Source organism: Dipodomys ordii, unplaced genomic scaffold, assembly GCF_000151885.1.
Source record: "Dipodomys ordii isolate 6190 unplaced genomic scaffold, Dord_2.0 Scaffold3, whole genome shotgun sequence".
Taxonomy (NCBI): Eukaryota; Metazoa; Chordata; class Mammalia; order Rodentia; family Heteromyidae; genus Dipodomys; species Dipodomys ordii.
Window position 1 is genome coordinate 37,117,822 of NW_012267219.1, and position 17,776 is coordinate 37,135,597.

Below are 17,776 nucleotides of genomic sequence, written 5' to 3' on the forward strand. Positions count from 1 at the left end.
CTGAGGATCACTTTTAAAGCCAGCCGGGCAGGGAAGTCCGTGAGATTCTTATTTTATTTTGTACGTTTTTATTGTAAAAATACTGTACAGAGGGGTTACATTTACATGAGCAAGGTAATGAGTACATTTCTTATGGAACATTGTCCATGAGACTCTTATCTCCAATTAACCACCAGAAAGCCAGAAGTGGCACTGTGACTCAAGTGGTAGAGTGCTTGCCTTGAGCTGGAGTTTAGGGACAGCACCCAGGCCCAGAGTTCAAGCCCCAGGCCCAACCCCCCCAAAAAAATATATGTATATAACACAAACATACGTATATATTTTTTCTAGGTTTACAGTGAATATCTCATCTCATTTATACTTTTTTAAAAACTCGATAAGGTAAATCTAACATTTGTTTCTTCTATTTGTATGTAACTCTGAATGCATAGTAAAATACATATGTAAATATACTGGTGAATATAATTACATTATTGATGATTTAGTGAGTGTCACAGCTTATTAGCAGATATAGTATATGCATTTGTAAGTGAATTCCATTAATTTTTTTATTTGAAATGGTTGGTTTTTGTTTCCTTCTTCAACCTAACATTTATGAAGTTTCATAGTTGTGGTTTGGGGCTCAATGCCAACCTTGATTAGCACAGTAATATTTTTTATTTCAACTTTGACAATTCCATATATAATCATCTGATTTTCTTTCCAATTGAATTAAAAACTTTTTTAGAGTCAACCTTCACTCATTCATAAAAAATTTTTTTGAGCTAGATAGACCCTAGGATTACAGAAGTTACAAGATAAAGTCTCTGGCTATATGTTACTTACTTTCTTATGCAAGAGTCATAGACTCGAATAGGCTAGTCATAATAAAAGTAAATCAAGAGAAGCGGATGGAAGGATGACAAATGAACACCACCACTTAAGCAACTGCTCAGGAGCACCATCGGATACTGAAAAGGGGACAGTGCTGTTTAATTCTTTGATTGTTATCAGGAAGGAACTATGGCAACTGTTACTAGATGGACCAAGTTGTTTTTTTTGTTTTTGTTTTTTTGGTCTGGTCATGGGGCCTGAACTCTGGGCCTGGGCGCTGTTCCTCAGCTCTTCAACTCAAGGCTAGCACTCTGCCACTTGAGCCACAGCGCCACTTCCGGCTTTTTTCTTTTTGCTTATGTGGTGCTGAGGAATCGAACCCAGGGCGTCAGGCATGTAAGGCGAGCGCTGTACCACTGAGCCAACTTCCCAGCCCCTGGACCAAGTTTTTAAAGAGAATTTAGAACACTGGATTTTTATGTAAAATTTCTCCATCTTATAGTGTCTTCTATTTTTTTGGAGGGGGGGGGAGTGTCCGATCGTGGGGCCTGAACTCTGGGCCTGGGTACTGTCCTTCAGCTCTTCAGCTCAAGGCTAGCACGCTACCACTTGAGCCACAGCATCACTGCCGGCTTTTTTTTTTTTTTCTGCTTATGTGGTGTTGAGGAATCGAACCCAGGGCCTCATGCATGCAAGGCAAGTGCTGTACCACTGAGCCACCTTCCCAGCCCCTGGACCAAGTTTTTAAAGAGAAGCTAGAACACTGGATTTTTATATAAAATTTCTCCATCTTATAGTGTCTTCTAACTCACATTTAAAACCATGGATAGAAAAAGTCCACAGTCTAACTCCAACTTAAAAATCATTAGGTTTCAAAATTTGGATTTGGAGGTAAATTATCAAATGAAATAAATTTCAAATAATTTGTCAAAGTGGTCAAATTTTCTTCTTGAGGATATGCAAAACTAACTTAAAAGTAAAGGTAGTTTGATCGGTGTTCAAAGGTCAGACAACACAGTAGAGATATAAGCAGCAAACCTATTGAGTTCGTAACACAGAGGAACAACAAAGGAAACTAGAATGAGGTGAAATGGGAAGCACACAGTCTTGCAGTGGAAGAGTGTACAAAGAAAGACTCATTTGAGTGTCTTAAATACTCATCTATGCCAGGCACATTTCCAGCCTTTAGTGACCAAGAGATGAACTTGTTCTTATTCTACCCACTTACTCTGTAGAGCCCAATATAACAAATGTTTTATTTTTGCTCCACAGATTATGTATTTTCTATACATGATTTTATTTATTTTTTTAATTGTTTTTTGTCGGTCGTGGAGCTTGAACTCTGGGCCTGGGCACTATCCCTGTGCTCTTCAGCTCAAGGTAAACACTCTACCGCTTGAGCCACAGTGCCACATCCGGTTTTCTAGTGGTTTATTGGAGATAAGAGTCTCAGGGATGTTCCTGCCCGTGCTGGCTTTGAACCGTGAACCTCAGATCTCAGCCTCCTGAGTAGCTAGGATTACAGGTGTGAGCCACCAGTGCTATACATGATTTTAAAATAGGCCTTACATAGTTTAATCAAAAGAAAATGACTTGTAAAATAATTCCTTGCCTCCTCCAACCCCTCACCCTATAACAGATTTACTAATTTCCAGTGCCAGGGATTGTGGTAGGTGCTAACTACCAGAAAATTACAACACTGAAGCCCCACATTTAAATTTTAGTTTCCTCTCTATTTCAGTCTCAAAGGAATAGGTGTCAGGCTGGGAAGGTGGCTCAGTGGTAGAGTGCTTGCCTTGCATGCATGAGGCCCTGGGTTCGATTCCTCAGCACCACATAAGCAGAAAAGGCCGGAAGTGGCATTGTGGCTCAAGGGGTAGAGCGCTCACTTTGAGCTGCAGAGCTGAGGGACAGTGCCCAGGCCCTGAGTTCAAGCCCCATGGTGGGGAAAAAAAAATCAGCATAATCAAAGGAATAGGTGTCTTTCTAGCTTACAACTAAAATCTGGTGGGGCTGGGAAGTTGGCTCAGTGGTAGAGTGTTTACCTTGCATGCCTGAGGCCCTGGGTTCGATTCCTCAGCACCATATAAGCAAAAAGAAAAAAAAAAGCCGGAAGTGGCGCTGTGGCTCAAGTGGAAGCGTGCTAGCCTTGAGCTGAAGAGTTGAGGGAGAGCACTCAGGCCCAGAGTTCAGGCCCCACAACTGGACCAAAAAAAAAAAAAAAAAGAACTAAAATCTGCATTTCCTGTATATCTTTTTCTGTCTTCCAAAAGCCTTGCTCCATCAGTTGTTAATCTCTATTCTTGCTTTTTTTAAAAATCTCTTATCTGCTTTCTTCACCCTACATAATTGCTCATATCACTGCCCTTTACATCTTGACATATTCAGACTAATTGGTTTTTCTTTTTAGTGTCTTTACTTCTGCTCAGGCTTCAACTTATTGCAAAGTCGGGAACTTACTTCTAAGTTCCAGTAGCAGTAGAATTTGCTTTGCACTGCTATTTCCTACCTTCTAAATTCCACTGAAAATGCTCTCAGTAAGGCCAGATGATCTAGTTTTCCAAAGCACTGGGTTTTTTTTTTCATATTACTTTAGCTCTTACAACATTTGACACTTGACTACTCTCCTTGTCCTGTGCTATCACACAGTCCTGGATGTCCTTTGATTTCTTGCACAATCTCGTTTGTCAAGCCCTGTTCCAATTCCATGTTTATCTGCTGCTGTTCTCTCAAGTCATCTTCTGGACATGCTCTCAATTTTCATTGCTCTGAGCAAACTCAAACGTCCACTTAGCATCTGCTGCTTTCTGTTGGCTGAACAGGTTCCCAAATCTATCTGTCTCTAGCCCCAGCTTTTCTCCTACACCTGTCCCACTTAGCCACCTGCTTACTTGACATCTACACTTGTTTTTCATAGGTATTTCTATCTCCTAGCTAAAGTTCAGTGCATTGTCTGCAGTCCCTAAACCTTTTCTTTTCCCTTTAGTCACTTTCTCCACGAAAGCCTTCATTGTCTGAAGCCAGAAACATAGAACTTCCTCTGGCTTACTTCTCTGCTCATACTCCCATGTTACACTTCCTTGCTTGATCATATTAATGCTTCATTTCATGGAATTCCTTTCCCCTTGTTAGTTAGCATGGTGAACTTTGCTTATCTTTGAAGACCATCTTGGTGAAGACTCCTTTGACCATTCTAAGCTGTGTTAATCATTCTTCCTTTGTGCCATTTTTACATATCTATATTTTAAGTGCTTTTGACATTTGCTGTCTTATAACTCTTTATGTATGAGCATGTGTTTTAGACATTGAGTTTCTTTAAGTTGGAGATGATGCCTTATTTACATCTTTATATCCTCAATGCTTAACAAAGAATCAGACAGTAAGTGCCCTAAAATGCGTAATGAAAGGACAAACATTTGTACTCTGTGCAGTCAGCCTAGTAAATGTGCTATCTTGCATATTTCTCCATGTACAGGAATAATTTCATTGTATTATGATAAACTCCTAAGAAAGGAATGCCTCCAGTATTACCTCCACATAGATGAGGGAATGAACAATAATTAGGTGTTGTCAAAGTCAGAGTCTTTCAGGAGACAAAGAAATGGGAAATAGTCCTGCTAGGTACAGAGAAGAGACTTGTTCAATATGTGAGGAAACTATAGTGCAGACTAGCTAGAAAAGAAGGTAGTATACTATTTGGAACTTGAACTTATTCTTTAGGGAAAACATAAGAGGATTTAAGCCAGGAGGGTAAAACAATTTTGGTTTTTTGTTGTTTTGTAGTACCTAAGGTTTTGCACTACAATCCTGTTTGTTGTTGTTCTTGTTTACAAAGACATTTTAACAGTGTATAGAATAAGGAATGGAAAGATAATAAAACTGAAGTAAAGACACTAGTAGTTAGTGGAAACAGCTAATATGAGTTTCTAAAAATTGTAGAAACAAAACTGACTAGAAGGAAAGATTTCTGTAGAGAATGGAGAATGGACTCTAGATTGAATCTAGTTCAGCCATTCTTGCTTTTCTGGTACAATGTAGTAAAATCCACGTTTTTTAACACTGTGACTATCAGTGTAGTTTTGACAGTGCATAGGGCTGCTAAGATTGCTTTCATAGTTCATAGTGCCCTCTAGCATCCTAGTAAAGTAATGATGAAAGAATGAATGCTGAACTGTTTCATTTCAGCAGCATTTTCACGTAACTCCATGGATGAGTACTATGACAAAAAACAGATATACTGTGTGTGTGTGTGTGTGTGTGTGTGTGTGTGCGCGCGCGTTTAACAAAAATTTCTTTAGCTAGCGCCAGTGACTCATGTCTGTAATCCTAGCTACTCAGAAGGCTCAGATCTGAGGATCACAGTTCAAAGCCATCCTGGGCAGGAAAGTTTGTGAGACTCTTATCTCCAGTGCTAGCCTTGAGTTGAAGAGCTCTGGAACAGTGCCCAGGCCCAGAGTTCAAGACCCAAGACCAACAACAACAACAACAAAAATCTTTTCTTTGCTTTAGCAGCTCGTCTTAACATCCATGTTCAGTCAGTTTCCTCTTCTATTTTCCTGTTACAAGTAGGATATTATTTGGTCCGTTTTATTTTAATTTTATTGTGTCAGTCCTGGGGCTTCAACTCAGCCTGAGATTCTTTGGCTCAAGGCTAGTGCTCTATCACTTGAACTACTGCCCCACTTCCAACTCTTTTGGTTGTTAGAGATAAGAGTCTCACAGAATTTCCTGCCCACACTGGCTTGTACTGTGATCCTCAGATCTCAACCTCTTGAGTAGCCAGGATTATAGGCATGAGCCACTGGTGCCCAGTTTACATCGTGCATTTTAAAACAGACTGAAAACTAACCCAAAACAACCTCATGCCTATGATCCTAGCTACTCACCAAGCTGAGTTCTGAGTATCAAGGTTGAAAGCCAGCTTGTACAGACAAATCCAAAAAACTCATCTCCAGTTAATCACCCAAAAGCTGGAACCAAAGACATAGCTTAAGTAATAGTTACAACTATGAGCAAAAAAGCAGAATGAGAGAAAAAGCAGAGCAAGAACATGAGACCCTGAGTTCAAGCTCCAATACTAGCACCAAAAGAAAGCAACTAAAATACTTCTTTCAGTATTTCTCACTGAGAATTTTGTAATGCATTTATCTCCTTTTCTACTGTCCGTTTTCAGGTATTTTCTCCTCTTTACCAAAATTCATTTGCCTTTAGAACTGTTGGCTGGAATGTTACCCATTTTGAAGGCAAAGTATATCTTAAATCATCTTTGTAACATATACTGCCTGCTACAAGTCGACACATTTGTTCCAGTAAAAGAGCAGTAAATACTGTTTTCACATAAATGCTAGGGAATTGTACTATAAGCTAGCTTCCAGAATTTCCTATATAAGAAAACAACTATTTATTATTGTGTTCACTTTTATTTAACCTCTTTTCGCTTTTCATATCCTTTGTGTTCTTAATCTTGAGCTATTTTGTGCCATTTTAAATTGTTACCTTGTTTTTAGGTATATTAATCAAAGCCACTTATCCATATTATCTCAATTTATACTTGAATAATTTCAGTAAGTTTTATTTTTCTGGAACCATTAAACAGCCTTATTTATTTTTCAAAAACTATTGGGTTTTGTCCTCCAACACACATACACAAAAAGAAAATAAAAATAAGCCTTATCAGTAGTGCTTACAATGAGGGCATCTATAATTGTTTGTCCTCAGAGACTTTGAGTCTGACTATGTAATTAAGATCATGCCTGTCGTCCATGAATACTAAGAATACCCGGCGGCTTAGCATGGCGGTACACTGCCTATAATCCCAACTACTGGGAGACAAGAGGATGGAGGTTTGAGGCAAAAGCATATGAGATCCTACATGAAAATAAACTAAAGCAAAAAGAGACTGGGGATCTCACTCGAGCGGTAGACACTTGCCTAGAAAGCACAAGGCTCTGAGTTCCCTGCCCCCCCCCCAAAAGACTATATCAAACATTCATCCATTCCCCTAATAACTCATTAAGAATTTATTAATTTATCTAAATCACTGTACCTTACAGAAGGCACTCATAGCAAGAGGAAGCATGTGGTCCCTCATTAAGTTCTGATATGATATTTTCCAGTACCCGTTATTAATATATATTTACCCCCCAAAAAAAGATCACCAATAGGTTTCAAGGTTGAAAAACAATTAGTTTAAATCTCAATAATCAACTAATGTTATTATTATATATCCTTTTGTACAAATTTCATTAATTATCTATATTCTTTGAAAGATATGTAAAAAGACTTCCCTTTATTTGTCCCTTCATTCCTTATTCAATGAACATCTCTGTCCTAAAATGTTTGCCATATTCATACTCTTCCTAGTATGTTGTATATGTGCTGGTACTGGGGCTTAAACTGGGGTTCCACGTTTTCATTCACAGCTAGCACTCTACATACTTGAGCCACACATCTAGTTTTGGCATTTGATGCCAAAGTGGAGATAAAAGTCTCATGGACTTAGTGCCCAAGCTGGCTTCAAACCTTGATCCTCAGATCTCAGCCTCCTGACGAGATAGGATTATGGGCATAAACCACCAGTGCCAAGCCCCAGTCATTCTAGTGCACTTCACTCAGTTTTCCCCAGCTTTATTTTTCATTTTGAGGGAAATGGTCTGAATTTTAATGGTCATTTCAGATGCAATTTTTACTATGCCTTTATACATGGATAGGATCCTTTGTTTTGTTTTCTGCAGTTTACCTAATATTACCAAGGGAGAAAATGAATGTTTCCAGGGCTGGGAAGGTGGCTCAGTGGCAGAGCGCTTGCCTTCCATGCATGAGGTCCTGGGTTCGATTCCTCAGCACCACATAAGCACAAAGGCTGGAAGTGGTGCTGTGGCTCAAGTGGTAAAGTGCTAGTCTTAGCTGAAGAGCTCAGAGACAGTGCCCAGGCCCAAAGCTCAGGCCCCATGACTAACAAAAAAAAGACTGTTTCCTTCATTCTAGATACTTTGCTAAAAATCTTGCGTGTGTTAACTTGTGAGGTAAATAGTTCTTAGCTCCATTCCTACAGTTCAAAGAACTGTAACTTACCTTTTACCATTTACTCAAATATAACCAGTCTAGCTCTTAGACTTAATCTCCATGTGTACATACTGTAGCTGACTTTCCCTTTTGAAGAAAATCTGTACTATTTGCTATATCCTTAATTTTTCTTATTTCTGATACCTTTTCCCTTGGGTTCCTACAAAAGGTGAAAGATTGTATATTACATGCCATATTAGTACAACCTCCAAGTGGCCTTTCCTATCTCTAAAACTGATTTTTTTTAACTAAGGTTTGAAATCAGATTAGCTTTTGCCAGTGGCCTGGCTGTGTTTCCATTTCCCTCTGTAGATGAGTGGTTGATGATGGTGAACGTGCAAAGGTTTCTGTCTAAAATAAACCCTCTTCTGTTTTGCAGTGGATAGCCTGCTGAAATACACTGGCTATGGAAATGCTGCAGGACTGTTGGCGGCCAGGGGCCTCTTGGCTGGAGGAAGAGGAGATAATTGGTACTCAGAAGATGAGGACACAGACACTGAAGAATACAAAAATGCAAAACCAAAGTACAGTATCAAGTTTTTTTTCACCTAACCTTAGCTGTGCCTTTTGAGTTGGTTATTTGCCTTTCACTTCGTCTTTCATTTTCCAATGTTTCCTTCTCTTGTGGACGTGGACGCTTTCCATTTAATGGTGTTTTTAGAGGCAGTTTCATAGCTGGTTCCATAGGTGACTTGGGTGATTGAAGAATGTTAACACTTCAAGAAATGTTCTGCTGCATGCTATTTTCACAGTGCTCTTTCTCATCTTTCAAGTACCAAGAGAGCTGCTGGTTTTAGATATTTACCATCTGCTTTAGAAGTATTATTACTTACCACTTGCCTTCCTTTGCATAGATTGAGATTCTAGAAACTATACCAAAGACCAAGTATTTAAGTTGGCTCTTTGAGTCTTAAATCTTTGTTAGAAATCTAAATGTAAGCTCTGTACATTATAATAGATCCCTTTTATAAAACTCCTTACATATCAAAAAGTAATGGAGCAAGGCACATTAATTTAACACAAGTAATGAAGTGTGGCCCCACTTTGGGTTTTAATCTAACATACACTTAGGAAGTTAACAGGTATGACAGGTGTGACCACATGCTAAATGGGCAAACCAGAAACATTGAAGTCTTCTAGTCAGTGCATACAAATTAAAGATAATAATTCTTTATATCTTTTTATACAGTTCCTGTTTCTAAACAAACCACCTTCTTCCATTCTTTCTCTTTCCTTTGTTCCCTCCCCATCCTTTCCTCCCTTCCAGTCGTACTCTCAGGTAAGTTTCTTAATCTCTACTAGTAAGTGCAGTCATTTGAATTCAGTTTTGCTGAGCTCTGTTACTAAATGTTAGTGAGATGTACCCTTTCCCTATGGCACTGTCAGGGTTGATAGGCTTTTTTCTATAAAGTATTCCAGAATAAATAGAGTGAATTTGAGGTAAAAGAATTGTATTTCTTTCTCTAAGTGGTTATTCTAAATCAGTTCTTGTTAGCTCTTGATTCTTTCATTCTATAAACTATATTTCTATATCAGTTTAGATATCTTGCCAGATATATTTTATGTCTCTTCATTTGAGACTCAAAAATATACCATTTGAAAAGTGATGTCTTGAGAAGTCGGTGTCTGTCCCTCCTTCCTTCCTTTCTTCCCTTCTTCCTTTTCATCTATTCTCTCACTTTCCCTTCCCTTTCTCCTTCTCCTCCCTCTCTTGACAAGGATCTCACTGTATTACCCATGCTAATCCAAGCTCCAAGGCTTAACTGGTCACGTTAGTGATAAATTTAGTCCACATTAGTGTGCACTATCACACCCAGCTAAAAGTCATATTTTTAAATGAAGGCAGAGAATACATTAGACAGTCGTTGAAATCTAGGGCATATGGAAGCAGCCCACTAAGATAGAGAACCCTAAGTATTCATGGATATGGAGGTTTACTATCTTTGCATCTCACTGTATATTGTTGATTTTATTTAGTGTGACTTTTAAAATAACAATATGGTCACATGGATAATCTAGTTAAGCTTATAAAGTCAGTGACTTAACGGATTGCCTTCTACAAACTGCCCTTCACTAGTCAAAGTTCTCAGTTTTGTTTTTCTTTTATGATGCACTGGTTCACAATAGTTGCTAGTATTAATAGAAACAGAAATTACCCTTCATCTAGTTGGCCCTAGTCCCGATTCTGACTAGTACACCAAGGTAACCTATAATCCTTTACTGGAATCCTTTACAAGAATTATATGGAGCTTACATTCAGACTATGGGAGACAGTTAATATTACAGAACTTCTTTTTTGTGTCAAAATAAATTATGTAATGGAGTGGAAATGACATTCTGCAAATAGCACATTCAGAGTATACTCATTTAGTCATGTTACAGGCCACATAGATTTTTAGTATGTTTCTAGCATCTTTGTTAAATTTTCAGATAAAGTTTAGTTCTAAAGTTGATCTAAGTGACTGACAGGGAGTGTATACCATTGTAACATCAGTTGAAAGATGCATGTTTAATGGCATTTGGCTTTTTTGAGACCAGTGGCTTTCAGGCTGGGTGAAAAGGGTTGTCCTTAAATGGCCATTTTATGGAGGATAAACAGGAGGAAGAGATAGCCAAAATTAACCAGAATCCTAGGACACCTTCTGACACTCTTCACACTCACAGTAGTTCATAATTATGTCCAAAACTTAAAATCATTTCTCTAAATAAATAAACTCAGGGCTATTTTATTTAGGGTGTTTTTATCTCAGCTATAACTGTGGCAGCAGCTAATTTCTTTTTGTGTTTTTTAATTTAAATTTTATTATAAAGATGATATAACGAATAATTACATAATTAATGAGTACATTTCTTTTTGAACAGTGTTGCATTTTCTCCCACTTCTCCCCCATATCTCTATCTAGCCCAAGTTGTAAAGTTCATTTCCAACGTAGTATCTAGTGCATATCACTGTTCAATATTTACCCTTTGTCCCACCATTTCTGTGATTCCCCTTTTCTTCCCCCAATCAGATAAACTTATATACAAGACAGAGGGTACAGAAATCAGAAACAGTAACAAATAATAAATCAAAGGGGAAAAAAGAAAAAAATAGCTACAAACAGTATAATCATTTTGATAAGCATCATTTTATATGGTCATATGCATATAGCAGCTAGTTTCCTTAACAGATATTTTGTTTAGCACAAGGAAAGATGTTTTGTTCCTTTTGTCACGATATTGTCATGCTGCTTAAGTCTCGTCATAGGTGTCTCATTATTTTGGGGTTATGCAAGCAATTTCTTTGTTTTTAATAATTCTTAATGTAAATGACCTAGAAAACACGACTTGAAGATTTTTTTTCCCTTGGCCCAGTTTGGCCTGTGACAGTTCATAGGATTTAACTAGCATTTTTTAAAACTGAAATTTATATCTATATGCATTCATGAAATACATCCAAATTCAAATTGGTGAGGGACTATAATTGAAAATAAAGCCATTGCTACTTGTGACTTGTGTACTAGTTCCAGAAGCTTATTAGCCTTTGTGATATTTATACTTTCAAAATTGAGTTTTCTAAGGTTTTTTGTATTATAATGTGTATTAGTAGCCAGCAAGAAGCCAGATCTGATAATGAATTGTAGTACTGAGGTTTTCTCTAGTGTTTATTTCCTATAGATTCACAACCATTCATTTTCTATACTCTTTATATTACTCTTTATATTATGGATGTCATTTTTAAAGAACCTATCAGGCAACATTTAAAAGGTCCTTTAATTATATAGATACTATCATTTAAGATGGTTTTCTGGAGATTTTTAAAAAATAATTTGTTACCATAAATTATTGTACAAAGGCTTCATTGCGGTATTTACAACTTGTATCTAATTTACTTTGATCCAATTTACTCTTTTTCTGCTACTTTTTCTTTTTTGTGTGAATATTTTTTGAATATTTTTATTATCTTTAAGTAGTTGCCATTCACCAAAGCAGTTTATGAATACAGTGCATCTTGATCGGTGTCGTCTCTTTCAACATTCTCACCCACCCCTCCTAACCTTCCCTACTTATCTTAATTTTAGGTTATGTGTTGAATTTTTGTGCTACTCTTTCTTAACTTCCCTCTCTGTTGCCCTCCCTTATCCTTCCTTTTGGGTAATTTTTGATGGGTTTTATTGTACTTTTTTTCACACATACATATAATTATACTTAAAATAGTCATCTCCCCATCACTTTCTCTGTTTCCTCTTTTCCTACTCACTGACTTTCCCCAGGCCTAAAACAGTTCCCCTTTAGCACCTATGTAATATCATTATTATTGCTACTATTATTATTATTATTTCAGGTCTAGATTCCACATAGGTAGGAGTGAACACATAATTATCTGTCTTTCTGAACTTGGCTTACCTCATTCAACGTGATGATCTCCAGTTCTATCCACTTTACTGCAAATGACATAATTTTGTTTTTCTTTGTGGTTAAGTAAAAATTCTATTTTACTTATGTACCATGTTTTCTTTACCCACTCATCAGTTTTGGGGCACTTGGTACCATATCTTGACTACATTCCTTTAAATATATGCTAAAACTGGTATAGAAACATCATATGGTATTTCTATTTTTAATTGCTTGATGAACCATCTTACTGATTTGCATCATGGCCTTATCTGAATACTTGCCAACATTTAATTGTTTTTTGCCACTCTAACTAGAATGAGATGGAATCACACTGTTGTTTTGATTTACATTCCCTTTATGTCTAAGGATGTTGAACAGTTCTTGGTGTATTTATTTGCTATTTGTACTTCTTTTGAGAACAGTCTGATGTATTTGCCCCTTCATTGGATTATTTGTTCTTTTTGTGATTTTTTTAGTTTGTTGTATACTATAGATACTAACCTTTTGCCTGATGAATATTTTGCAAAGATCTTCTCTGATTCTGTGGGGTTTCTCTTGAATCTAAAGATTATTCCCTTTCATGTACAGAAGCTTTTAATTCGATGCAACCGTTCGTCAATTCTTACACTTCATCCTAAGCAATTGGAGTCATATTTTCCCTGTGTTGTTGTGTAATAGTTTCAAAGTTTTAAATCTTAGATTTAGGATCTGTGATTTATTGTGGATTTATTTTTGTATAGATTAAGAGATAAAGATCTAGTTTAAGTTTCCCAAGGATGTCCTACAGTTTTTGTTTGGTGTTTTTTAAAATAAATTTTTATTTCATGTTAAGTGTGTATATATATATATATATATATATATATATATATATATGTATATGTATATGTATATATGTGTGTGTGTGTGTGTGTCTTAGATTCTGTGTGGCTGATACATGGTAGATATTTAGGAAATATTTAATAAAAGAAAGGATATCATGTATAGAAATAACTGTATAATAATTCTTTGCTAATACAAAGACTTGGATTAGGATATGGTTTCATTATTTAGCCTACTTTTAATATATGAAATCATTGTTATGTTTATATGGTAAATTTCAAATTATTTGAGACATTTTCACAAACCAGAAATTCTTCACAATATTTCATATCTAGATTTAGTTATATCAAATTCCACAAAATTGGCACCATGCCTCCTGACTCTTTGAGTCACCATGGAATCCCTCTTCAGTGCTCCATTAAAGTTGATCTGGTTTGTTGAGATTGTTTTTCTGCTTTTCCTTCACTCTGCTATCCTTGTGGCTCAGTTTTCTAACAGTACTAAGTATATTTAAGGCTGCAAGTTTTTGGGGACATGTGTCCACTGGCTTTTATAAAGACTCTTGATTCAGTCCCTCAAAAAAAAAATTGGGGCTGGGAATATGGTTTAGAGTGCTTTCCTAGCATACATAAAGCCCTGGGTTCGATTCCTCAGTACTACGTAAACAAGAAAGGCAGGAAGTGGTGTTGTGGCTCAAGTGGTAGAATGTTAGCCTTGAGCAAAACAAGTCCAGGAGCAGTACCCAGGCCCTGAGTTCAAGCCCCAGGACTGGCTGGGGGAAGGGGAGGCTAAACAGTGAAAAGCCAATGAAGCTGCCCTTCACTTTTAAGTGTCCTTGACCCCCCCCCAAAAAAAACCCACAAAACTCTTAGATGTTGTTAATGAAAATTGCATTTACATATCCATGGTGACAACTGAGTAAAGTAAATCACTTCCTAGAGCATGGGAGTTCTTCATTGCTATTTCTCAGGAAGTGCCTCAACTATGTTAATAATCATAGCTGATATTTACTGAGTGCTTAATATGTTTAAGACACTGTTCTAAGAACTTTACAAATATTACCTAATTTAATCTTCACAACAAGTCTTTGAGGTATAATAATTATTACCATTTTTACAGGTGAGGAAACTAGACCTAAGTCACTTGTCCAGGGTAAACAGTTCATGAGTGTCACAGGTGGTCTGACTCTAGTGCTTCTGATGTTTAGAGGATTCTGCTGCTGTTGTTATTGTTGTTCAAAAGTAGTAAACTCATTTTTTTTATTTGTTTGGGGTTTTTTTAATTGCTTTGCTTTTTCTTCTTGTGGGGTTTGGTTTTGCTTTTTGAGATAAGGTCTGTGTAAACCAGGCTGGCTTGGGACTCACTATGAAATCAGAAACCAGGAATTGAAGATTTTTCTCTTTGCCCATTTTGGATTGTGATGATGTATTTATGCATAATAGGACTTAGTTGCATTTCTAGGAACTGGAATTTATTATTGTAAGCATTCTTGAAATATGTCTAAATTCAAATCACTAAAAGACCCCGGTAAAAAACAAAACCCTTGCCACTTTTTACATGTGTGCTATCTCCAGAAATTTACCAGCATTTGTGGTATTTCTTCTTTCAAAATTGAGTTCTCTCAAGCAGGGTTTTGGTGGCTCATGCCTATAATCCTACCTGCTCAGGAAGCTGAGATCTGAGGATTGCAGTTCAAAGCTAGCCCAGGCAGGAAAGTCTCTGAGACTCTTATCACCAGTTAACCACCAGAAAACCAGAAGTGGTACTTTGGCTTAAGTGGTAGAGCACTATCCTTGAACAACAACAACAAAAAAAAAAAAACCCTTGGGCTGGGAAGATGGCTCGGTGGTAGAGCACTTGCCTTGCATGCATGAGGCCCTGGGTTCAATTCCTCAGCACCACATAAGCAAAAAGAAAATAGCTGGAAGTGGCGCTGTGGCTCAAATGGTAGAGTGCTAGCCTTGAGCTGAAGAGCTGAGGAACAGCGCCCAAGCCCAGAGTTCAGGCCCCACGACCGGACCCAAAAAAAAAACCCTCAAGAACAACTCCTAGCCTTTGAGTTTAAGCCCCACAACACACACACACACACACACACGCACACGCACACACACACTCACTCACTCAGACCCCACGACCAAAAAAAAACCCTCAAGAACAACTCCTAGCCTTTGAGTTTAAGCCCCACAACACACACACACACACACACACACACACACACACACACACAAATTGAGTTCTCTCAATTTCTAGGGTGGCCTCAAATTCATGATCCTCCTGCCTTAGCCTCCCTAGAACTGAAATTACAAGAACGCCATACCTGGGTTCACTTTGTGTTTTTTTAAGGGGTATAAAATACTCTTAGAATTTAATTGTAAAATCAGCAGTATTAAGTATGTTTGTACTATTATGCAATCATTACCATTCTCTCTGCAACTTTTTTATCCTCCCCAGTGAAGCTCTCTACCTGCACTCCATCCTTCTAGCCCCTGGTAACCACTGATCTGTCTGTATGAAATCTAGAAACCTTATATATTTGGAATCATATGCAATATTTGTCTTTTTTTGAGATTGGCTATTTTCTCTTAGAATGTGTTTAGGGTTCGCCTATGTTACAGCATGTATTAATTTTTCCCCACTTTAGGACTGAATAGTATGTGCCATACAGTTTATCCACTCATCCATCAGACACTTGGGTTGATTCCTTCTTTTTGCTGCTGTGAATAATGCCTCTGAACCAGAATGTTGCAATATCCAATCAAGTTCCTGCTGGATCACATGGTGGTTGAGTGTTGGATTTTTGTAGACTGTCATGCAGTTTTGCAGAGACTTTATAATATTTTACATAGATAACTAGTGCACAGAGGTTTCTTTTTCTCTATAGCCTCACAGTGCTTGATATTTCCCAAGGGATATGTGTTGCTGTGTTTTTAATAGCTGTCCTAAGGGATATGAAGTCAGCCCTTGTGATTTAATTGCTGTTATGTTGTACCTCAAAGCAAACCAGAGGGAGAGATGATTTTGACCTTCATTTAGCTTCCCTATCTCAGAAACTTGAACTTGCAGTTATCTTACTTTGATAAAAAACCAAAATTGTATCTATTAGCTGGGAACTGGTGGCTAATGCCTATAAACCTAGCTATTCAGGAGGCTGAGATCTGAGGATCACAGTTCAAAGCCAGCAGTAAAGTCCATGAGACTCATCTCCAATAAACCACCAGAAAACCAGAAGTGGCGCTGTGGCTAAAGTAGTAGAGCACTAGCCTTGAGCTGAAGAGCTGAGGAATGGCACCCAGGCCCAGAGTTCAGGCCCCACAATCAGGGGAGAAAATTGTATTTATATTCTTAATATCCCTGATTCATTCCAATTCAGCAAATTCACATACATACATCTGTTAGATAGTTCCAGCTGAATATTTATGATATATTCAGAATTTTAACATCTCTTATTGCAGTATTTCTAAGCTAATGTGGTTTTTTTCCCTCTCTCCCTAGGACCTTTTTTTTCTTCTGTTTCTTTTTTTCCCTGGTACTGAGAAAATCAAACCAGGGCCTTTCAAGCATTCTAGGCAAGTGTTCTACCACTGGGCCATACCTTTAACCCTCCAGGATCTTTATTTTCCTTTTAAAGGGTCTTTTGATTCTGCCTTTGACCCTCCTCATTCTGTTTTCAACAACTGTCATTGTGATCCTCATGAAATATGTCAACTGCTCAAACCTCTATAGTGACTGAAATCCAGTGGTGTACTGTGCCATCAGCACACCAAAGTCTTCACCACTTGACCTCTTGTGAAATATTTCAGATAGTCTCCTGCCTGAGGCTCTGCACTGCATGTACCTATGTGGAGTACTTAGCATCTTCCAGATGATGCTGTGGCTTCTGCGCTTACCTCCTTCAAATTGTGCTCACTTACCTCCTAAACGCAGTCCATCAAGTCCCTTAGGAAGAGGTAGTACTCCTGACTTTACCATTCCACTCCACACTGCTTTCCAGTGCTCAGTTTTGTCACCACATTTATGCCTTTTACCATGTCACAGGCTTCCTTATTTCAGTAAGTCTGAGATAAGCTTCTGAGAGAAGAGGACTTTCTTTGAATCTGTTTTCGTTCATTGGGAGTAATGTCGAGTATTTAAACTGCGTAGTCGGCAGTTTAAATGTAGTAAGTGCTTGCTAGATGAATTAATTTTTGAGTAAGTTGAGGTTTTGAGTCAATCAGCCCTTTCTAAGGATCAGGATACCGTGGTAACTACGTTTCCTACCTTCATCAATCTCCACATCTCCTTAAAGAGCAGTATTCAGGGCATGGAATTCCAAGAAAATCAGGATGTGAAGAGAAAAAAGAAAAAGAAAAGCAGGATATTGTTACTTGTTCTTTGTATTATTTGGATGAAGGAAGCCAAGAATCTTGAGGAGGTGTGTCCTGGAAAGACATATTCAGCTTCATTCTTATATAGTATCTTCTTTCTCACACACCTGCTCCCTTCTTTCCTGGCTTACAAAATATCAGGGATTCCTGATCCCTTTCCTAGAGGCTGCAAGACTATTAGCATGTAAACCAGATTTAGCCTGCAAATACATTTTATTTGGTTTGCCCCATGTATTGTTTGGTATTTGGTTTGTGACTTTGCTATTTTATATATAAGTATCTATTTAAAATTTTTAATCACTTACTAACATTTATAATTCAGATGTTTTGGATGAAAA

At 37.6% G+C, this 17,776-nt stretch overlaps 1 protein-coding gene across 2 annotated transcripts in view; it reads left to right on the forward strand.

Annotated features, from left to right (window-relative positions):
* Positions 1-17,776, forward strand: part of Ric8b (RIC8 guanine nucleotide exchange factor B) — a 104,391-nt gene that overhangs the window by 66,849 nt on the left and 19,766 nt on the right. For both annotated transcript variants that reach the window (XM_013023068.1, XM_013023060.1), the window contains exon 8: positions 8,258-8,402. In XM_013023068.1, coding sequence (XP_012878522.1) covers positions 8,258-8,402 — 145 coding nt within the window. The remainder of the gene's footprint in view (positions 1-8,257; positions 8,403-17,776) is intronic.